An 8,889-nucleotide genomic window follows, 5' to 3' on the forward strand; every position below is an offset into this window, starting at 1 on the left:
ACACGGAGGAGAGCCTGGTCTGGAAGCTGTGAACTCCCATGCAGCTGCAGCAGCGCCGTGTGGATCCACCTCCCTCCACCAGGCACTGGGGCCCTGCTCCGTCTGGATTTTATCTTTTTGTGTAACATGCAGAAGCTGAAACATAAAAAGGCCTCAGCAAAAATGAGCAATGAAAGCTAAGCACAATGAGCCAATTTTCTGGGATCAATTTGCTGCAAGATGGGCAAAGCAACTCGGCTCGGCTCCACTCTGCTCCTGCTTGTTTAGCCACAGGTTGCTCCTGTTTTGAGTATTTTAAGCCAACACGAGTTCAGCTTGGCTTGTGCTGTGCTGCTTGCATCCTTGTGGTATTCCTCGTGGGAGCTGTGCCCCATCAGTGTGGCTCTGGGCAGAGGAGAACACTCAGTGCAGATCTGTGCTCTCCTCTCAAGTGGCACCAGTTGGCAGAGATGCAGTTTAATCCCTTGGATTTAACCGATGCCTCCTAAGTCCTTGGAACAAGGTCTGCGTTTGAACCGATGCTCTACAGGGAGAAAGGTTCCGGCACTCTCTCCAGAATGCTGGAGGCATTCAGCTACTTGTGGCTTGTTCTAATCACTGGCAGCTCAAGCCTCTTTTTTTTTTTTTAGCTCAGATGTCCCCTTTTGCTCTGGCAGTGAAGTGCAAGATTGCACCTTTCACCTCTGAGACTGGTTAAAGCCAAGGACGCGAAGACACCCACAGGATTAATTGTTTGATTATAGGGCTGGTACCTGCCTATCAGTGTCAGCCATCCCCCAGCAAGCCTGGCTCTGGAGTCTCTTCTGAGTTTCATTTGCACGTAGGCAGAAACAGCATCTGAACTTGTTTCTGGTAATTGCTACTATGAGCTTACATCTCCAGAGTGCCTTTCATCCTCCAAGATCATACAGCTCCAGCTCTGGAGCAGGGCCCTGGAATCTGGCTTCTTGCCAGCTCTGGGAGTGGCAAGGAAAAAAATCCCTCTAATTTGGGCCACATTGTAAGTCTGAGGGGAAAAAAAAAAGAAAAAAAAAAACAGGAATAGAGGCTTTACATATTAAGTTGAGATTTGGCTGCAATTCCTGAAGATCTCTTGTCCCCAGCTGAGACTGAGAACTACCTCCCCAGTCACTGCAGCTCAGGGCAGCAGCAGGACACGCTGGTTAAGGGCAACTGAGTCCACAGCCCAGAGCCTGCCTCTGCCCTGCTCTCAGGGACTCTCCCAGGGCTGAAGGAATGGCTGTGTTACTTGCTCACTTAAATGGACTCAGATTTTTAGCAGATCTAAAGGTTGCAGCCCTGCAGATAAGCTGAGTTTTGATGTGAAGGCATGGACAAGCTTCCTGTTTTATTCAGCTTGCTTCTAAAAGCATCCTAAGAAATGCACAAACACTATATCCAGCAGAGTGTTAAGGTGACAAAGTCAAGTACTAGAAATGCTGGAGTGGCTGTATTCAGGGCACGTCCTCTGAGCACCTATTTTTCATTTCTCTGTGGCTGCTCCATTGTGGTGATCACTCCTGTGCTGGAACCTCCCTAGGGGTGAGTGTACCCCTTTTCACAGCCTCCCAGCAAGTTACTGGGGTTGTGTCATCCCCTTTTGCAGAGGGCAGATGCAGAAGCAGGAAAACTGAGCTGAAGAGATCTGCTTTAGGTGGAGGATGGAGTTACCAACCTCTCTTTGCAGCCCCGTGGACAGCAGGTACCTGCCTCAGAGTGAGCCCTGCTGCAGCAATAAACACGTGGTGCTTGTGGAGACCTGGCCCTGATGCTGCATACGAGGGGATTTTCCAGATAATATTCAAATGACTGGCACTTCATGACGACAGCTGCAACCTGCAGATGCTCAGGGACTTGCCAGAAGTTATGGAGGCACAAAAAAATATACCCCAAGCCTTCCTGGGAGAGGCATTCCACTTGTTTTACTGAGACATCCCTTCTCTTTCTTTGGTCCTGGTCTTCTTTCTCTCTTCTATCCCTTCCAGCTCCTGTTGCCCTCATTTCTAAATGCTTGGCTGTGCAACATTAGTAATGGGGAGGGAGTTAATTACTGTTTTTGGTGTGTGATATCAACAAACTTGCAATCTTAACACCTTATACAAATGGTTGTGTGTGAAGGAGAGGAAACCTAAACTCACTGCAGCTTGAAATATTATGTGCAACTACAGGAAAAAGGGGGAGAAAAGAGTGATGGGGAAGGGACTATTTCCCTGCAGAAAAATAGGGTGGCATCAACATTATGAAGATATTAAATGACTAAAAGTAATTGGGTTCCTGAGATAAGGATGGATGCTTTGCCATCTGCACCATGTAACTAAAATTCATCTAAATACCTCTAGTCAAGCTAACCCAAAGGGCAAAGAATTAAAATAGATTTATGCCATGTGAGTAGCAGTCTGGGGGCAGAACCAGATGAGGCAGTGTCCTAAGGCCAGGGAAAAGCCTCACAGCAGATCTGCTCCAAGGGGAAAAGCACCTTTTCTGGAGGAGTCTCTGCAGGCAGCAGCTCCAGGGGCCAGCCCAGGTGCAGTAACAGAGTGCTGGGCCCTGTCCTCCAGGCAAAGCTCTCTGATGTTTAACATCCCTTTTTGCCCATAAATTGTAGCCTGCAGCTGCTCAGGCCACTCTGCTGTCTGCATGGGGAGATTCAAGGCACGTGGAAAGGGGGCAGGTATATTTGTGTGTAGGTAAGGGGAGCTTACCCCCACAAGGGAGTGTCCCCCACCTCTAAAGGGGAACTGGTGCACATCAGACCAACACATGATAAGTGGAACAAGTTTCCTTGAGTGCTTTTCAGCTCTTGTTAGGCTGCCCAGTTAAAGCCAGAACTGGTCCTAAATAGTCCTGGCATGTGGAGGATGTGGAGAATATGACTGAGAACCAGCAACTCAGAACCAGCCTCTTCATTTTCTTAATTGTTTGCAAAGACTGTGCTGATTCTTGTGGCCATTTCATCTTGTCAAATGGTCTGGACTTAAACTCTTTCATCAAGCTCTCTCCCTTGATACCCTGAGATGACAACAAGCTGCTTTCAAACTATGCTTTCTCCAATGCAACACAATAATGCACAGACAAGCCAGAACCCAGCCCTGGAGAATCCTCCCTTAGCATCAGCTGCAGCCACAGCAACATCTTCATGGCAACGCTGCAATGTCAGGCTGGTCCACACCACCTGCAAGCTGCCTTGCAATGGCAAAGTGGCATTCTCAAATTGTGGAAGATGAGATATTCTCAATAAGGATACTGATTTCAGCATCAGTCTGCCAGGGGAGCTGCTATAAACAGCGGGGAATAAAAACATGATTTTAAAAATTATGAGAAAAGACTTGACAGTGTCCTTCTTCAGAGGCAGTTTGAAAAATCCACACAATAACTGCACAGCCAGGCAAATCTATCTTCTGAATAAAGGCAGTGTAGTCAGCTATTTCAAAATAAAAGACAGATAGCAAGGACTGTCTGGCTCAGGAATTTAATAATAATGAGATATGAAGCCATTCACCCCTAGGTCACCAGTATAAATTCTGCCCAAGCTGGGAATAATTGGAAGCTATTACCCTCTGAGGCATGTTTGCTGCTGCCTAGGAAATGAGCTGGGGAACCCACTGGGACAGCAACTACAGGAATGAAACCCTAATGTGATGCCACCAGCCCTTCCAGTACAACTGGGCCAGTGGTTCCTCTCCCTTCCCTTCCTCATCAGCTCCTCTGAGATGCTGTGACCCCTTTATTCTGGCTTTTTCCCCACCTGAGCCCACTCTGTGCATGTCTGCATCCCTTATTCCAGGCTCTGAAGGACCCCACGTTGGCAGCCCGCAAGGATTTCCAGCGGGAGGCAGAGCTGCTCACCAACCTGCAGCACGAGCACATCGTCAAGTTTTACGGCGTGTGCGGTGACGGCGACCCGCTCATCATGGTCTTCGAGTACATGAAGCACGGTGACCTCAACAAGTTCCTGAGGTATGTGGGAATGAGGGCACAGGAGGTGCTGTGGGGCTGTCCCACAGCTTTGGTGGAACTTGTTCTAGCTCAGTGGTGCACCGATGGCATCATTATTCAGTGGGCTGAGTAGTGAGAGATTGTTGTTCCAAGGGCAGCTTGGAGGAGATGATGGTCCTCACCAGATTTAGGGCTTTATTAGCCCTATCCTGACATTTCCTCTTAGATGGTCTCAGGAGCTGTGGAAACCAGGGTTTTTTTCTCCCACTTCAGCAAGTTGGAAGCTGCAGGAAGCGTGGCTGTGATCCTTCTCTGTCCTGTGGGGATGGAAGGACATGAAGACACAGCTGTCAGAAGCTCTGAGTCCTGTGCGGAAGTCTACTTGCCATCATCCCCTCAGTCACTGAGCTCCTGCTTCAACAGCACAAGAACCAAAATATTCCTTGGAGAAGTTTGTTGGTGTCCTTGATCTGGTTTGTATCCTGGGCATTTACTGGTCACTGGTTCTCATTCCTGCATTCAGAAAGGACCTGAGAAATGCTGGAGGAGTCTCAGGCAGTGCCTGTGGGGTCCACCCCTGATCCCTGGTCCCTAACCTGTGGCACCAGGCTACTCATGAAGTCAGGCAAGGCCTGAAGAAGTGCTGTAATTACCTTCCCTGTCTCTAGAGAGATGCAAATTGCCAGAGCCCCCAGTGCCCCCCATCATCATTCAACTGTTTCATCAGCCTGAGGCAGATAATTTGTGTGCTCTGTATCCACCAGCAGCAAGGGCCAGGGAGCAGCTGTGGGAGGATGTTTATGGTGCTCTTTTGCCACAAAACAGAAATTCTACTCTGAAACCTGCGTGCAAGTGGAGTGGTACTTACTTCTTGAAATAATTAGTAGTTTTATTTCCCAATATTTAGAAAATTGGACCCTTGATATTTTCCTGTTTTGACTGCTAAGAGTGAATATGATTGCAGGAGGAACAAGAATCTCGTGCATGGCAGGTGTAGATCTGAGGTTGGGATACACTCAGTGAGTATTTTTGTACCAACACAGTTTCTGCCATCAGCATGAAACCATGAGCTGAGCTGAAAGGGTGTTTTAGCCCAGACTGGTGATGCAGTGTTAAGGACAGTGCCTCAGCCTTGTGACCGAAGGCAGACAGTCTGAAAAAGAGAGTGAGAGATGCTGTTCTTCAAGTGCTTCACAAAGAAAGACTCAAAATTGACCCATCCTTTTTCCTGGCACAACCAGCAACTTTATTCCTTTAGAGGAGTCAGATATTAGAGCTGAGGAACAACTTCTCTCACTGCTCTAGTTGACCTCCCAAAGAGTATAGTGCAAAACAGGCTCTTTCAGAAAGGTGTCTTGTGCCCACTGCCAATGCCTGATGGAATTGCTTCACCCAGCAGTGTGTTCCTAAGGCTGATACCCCTCACTCCCTTGTCCCAACCCTTTCTTAGGACATGTCTGAGAAACACTCATGCCCGAAGAAATTAATCTCCAGTCTCACTGGAAAAGAAAACTCATTGTATTATCTTTGGCCTTTATGAAGGAAAAGAAACTTTCCCAGGTGTGTGGTCCCTGGGATTGCAGCTTCTCATCTTCCAGCTGTGTTTAGCTGCCAGCTTCTCCTTCCTGTGCAGCCTTTCCCTGCGTGCTGGAATGTGGTAGGCAGTGAAAACCCTTTGTGTCCCAAAGGAAGATGACTTTGGGGACTATGGGAGCTTAGACCCTACAAACAGGCACCCTAAATGGCCAAGGGGTCATATGGAAAGAGAGTTTGGGCTTAGGTAAGGTGTCTGCTGGAGGGGAGTGGGGGCTCCAAGGGGGTCAGGGAGGGTTGGTGAGGCAGAGCTGCTTGGAATCCGTCAGCAAGCAGCAGATTTTATTGTGGAATAATTCGCCCAGCCCACAGCAGGAGACAGTGACTCCCAGACTGGAGGCCAGGAACACTGGCAGTCTGTAAGAGACACTCAGATGGACTTTTCCTAGTTTAACTGCAGAAATTGGAAAAGCAGTAAAATGGAAGAGGCTCACTTTAGACCCAGTTTCCTAGAGAAAAGCACAATAAATAAATTCCCCTCAGTGCTGTTAGACCTTTGCGTGTTTCCCAGAGAACAGAGAGTTTTAGTGGCCTGAAACATTAGCTGGTGTGGCAAGGGGGAGCAGCAGGATCAGCACGTACCAGCTGGGCTAGCGGTGGCATGTGCTGGGATGGCTCCTCATGCCTCCCGGGGCCACCACGCCGGTGGTGCCACAACAGACCCTGCTGTCTCCACCAGGGCAGGCTGCAGTGGTGGTGTCTTGCCTCCAAAAATACTGATAGAAAAGGTCTTGGCATGGAGAAATACTGGCACGGCCTTCAGGGAGCATCCCTAGGGATGGTGTGCACAGGAGTCTGCCCACAGGCTGGGTGGGGGGCAAGGCTGGATGTTCCTGGCACAATCCCCCCTACAGCCTGGGGGTCTGCAGTGACCACATCCCCCTCTGCTCACTAGGGATGTCCATCGCTTCCCCCTTTTCCTTTGGTCACTGGTTTTCCAGCTTTGGTTTCCTGTCTGGGTCAGCAGCCATTGTGAAGCAGGGATAACAGCACGTTGCCATTACAGACCCTCTCTGCAGTCTGCAGTAAGTTGTTGCCATTTGCTGTTAGCTCAGACAGGCAATAGGCTTGGCTGGAAAAGTTACAGAGTTCTGTGTTCACCTTCCTGTGAAGCAGCACCACAGCCAGACTGTCTTGGGACAGAAGAGGAATTTCAGATGAGGAAGCCACAATGGTGATTTTTTTTTTTCCCCAAAGCCTCCATCAATTCATAATGGAGAAAAATTCCAAATGTTCTTTAACAGGGAATCCACCCAATTTTATGGCCTCTCTGTTTAAACTGCTTTTCCCAAGAAAAGATGGGCATACCCTTCTCATGTTCTCTATACCCTTCTTTACATAATTAAATGTACTAATATCCTTGCTATTCATCTCACAAATGTGCTGATTCTTCTTTCTTCTGGATTATAACCATTTGGGATGGAGAAAGGGAGAGAGAGACTTGTGCCTACTATATAGCACACACCAAGAATCATCTCAAAGAGGACGGTATGAAAGCCTCAGAGGATTTGCTGTGCCGTGTGTTAGTCACAAGCAGGAAGGTCACAGCAACATCTCTTGCATTTCTCTAAATATGAGGGCTTTTGTTATTCCACCTTCACACAGGTTACCACAGGGCGAGCTCTGCCAGGGGAAGAAGCATCACAGAGGGAGCACGAGAAAATCTTGGCACACAACGAGGAAGGGGATAAAAAAGGGACAGGACAGGAATGAAACTGACCTAAAGTCCTGCATTTACAATGCGCTTGGTTCAGCAAAATATTTCCTTTTGTTTTCTCTGCACCTGCTGACATCCAGGGCTAAACTTTGCACCTGTGCTCGTGCTGTCACACTTCACAGTACCTTTGTTAGTTCTGGGATAGCTCAGGACACAAAAGGGATTTTACAGGGATGAAGCTGCTAGTGTTTCCTCTGAAACATTTTCTGTGATCTCTGACTGTATTGATATCGATCAGGGGGTGGTTTGTTGGTGATATGGAGAGAAGAGAGGAGGCTGCTTGGGATTGATAAAGAGATTAGGTAGAAGAAATATGGCAGCTCTGGAAGAAAAGGGGATGATATCTCTGCCTTTGGGGCATTTTCAGTGGTATAAGAATTAAACTGAGCAAATGTAAATATGTGGAGGCTTAGTAGTTTTGCAGAGGTCTTGCCAGAGAAGAGTGTCCAGGCTGCCTCAAGCCAGTGGTCCCTCTGTCCTGGCAATCTGTCTCCATCTGTGGCCCTAAGAGGCTGTGTGCAGTAGACAGGGCCGGATAAGGATGTATGGCACCCACTCACCCAGCAAATGTTCCCTCAACCTCCTGTTTTCTCAAGCCTTTCTCCCTTCCCTTCCACTGGAGCTGTGTGTCCGTCCTCACAGTACAGAGCTGGGGGCTGGTCCCCATCCAGCAAGAACAGTGACTCTGTGGACTCCTGTCTCCTGGTCATTTCTGAGACCCAACTCTGTCCTTTTTGTTTCTTCCTCCCTACAGGGCACACGGCCCAGATGCTATGATCCTCGTGGATGGGCAGCCTCGACAAGCCAAAGGGGAGCTAGGGCTATCCCAGATGCTCCACATCGCTAGCCAGATTGCCTCTGGAATGGTGTACCTTGCCTCCCAGCACTTTGTCCATAGAGACCTGGCCACCAGGAACTGCTTGGTGGGAGCCAACCTGCTGGTGAAGATTGGAGACTTTGGGATGTCAAGAGATGTCTACAGCACTGATTACTACAGGGTAAGGCAGCTGCAGTGGCAATCTGATGCTCAGAGCAAAGGGAGATAGGAAATGTTACAGTAAATCAGTTTTTTGAGCCCTTGGGCTCACTTGCTTGTTTTTTCCCTCATTGAAACTTGTGCAGAAGTTGATCAGGCTTCCCTAAACCACTATCCTTAATCCTTTTCAGTCCTGGCCATGCTTGTAGTTCAGACACCCATGCAGATGCCTACACACAGACTCTGTGATACCCCAGCACACAGTCACATGCTTTTGGATGGCTCTGAAGTCATTCCATCCTTACTGCCTATTTTTATTCCCTGGTTTTTGAAGACATTGACAAATTAAAGGTAATCCAAAGAGATGATGAATACTACAGGCTGTGACCTCTGGTGTTAGACTAAAGAAACTTAATACAGGGACCTAGAGAGAAGGCAACTGAAAGACTGACTGATAAGTGCATAAAATATGGAAGAGGAAATAATAGTCAGTTTAGGTTTGACCTCAGAACACTTTTTTTTTCCAGCAGGGTCATCATTTAGACAATGGAATAATTTGCCAGGGTTAGGTTGCTGAGAGCCTGTAATTAAAGAACTTCAGGAAGCAACTAGATCAAAATGCCTGGGTTTAGTGCAGAGGCTAATCCTGTACTCGTCTCTGGGGAGA

The 8,889-nt window shown here is 48.1% G+C and overlaps 1 protein-coding gene across 3 annotated transcripts in view; it reads left to right on the top strand.

Moving 5' to 3' along the window:
* Positions 1-8,889, top strand: part of NTRK3 (neurotrophic receptor tyrosine kinase 3) — a 205,778-nt gene that overhangs the window by 166,414 nt on the left and 30,475 nt on the right. For all 3 annotated transcript variants that reach the window (XM_008640094.1, XM_008640097.2, XM_017742673.1), the window contains 2 exons: positions 3,785-3,957; positions 8,001-8,244. In XM_008640094.1, the coding sequence (XP_008638316.1) occupies positions 3,785-3,957; positions 8,001-8,244 (417 nt within the window). The remainder of the gene's footprint in view (positions 1-3,784; positions 3,958-8,000; positions 8,245-8,889) is intronic.

Source organism: Corvus brachyrhynchos, unplaced genomic scaffold, assembly GCF_000691975.1.
Source record: "Corvus brachyrhynchos isolate BGI_N302 unplaced genomic scaffold, ASM69197v1 scaffold97, whole genome shotgun sequence".
Classification (NCBI taxonomy): Eukaryota; Metazoa; Chordata; class Aves; order Passeriformes; family Corvidae; genus Corvus; species Corvus brachyrhynchos.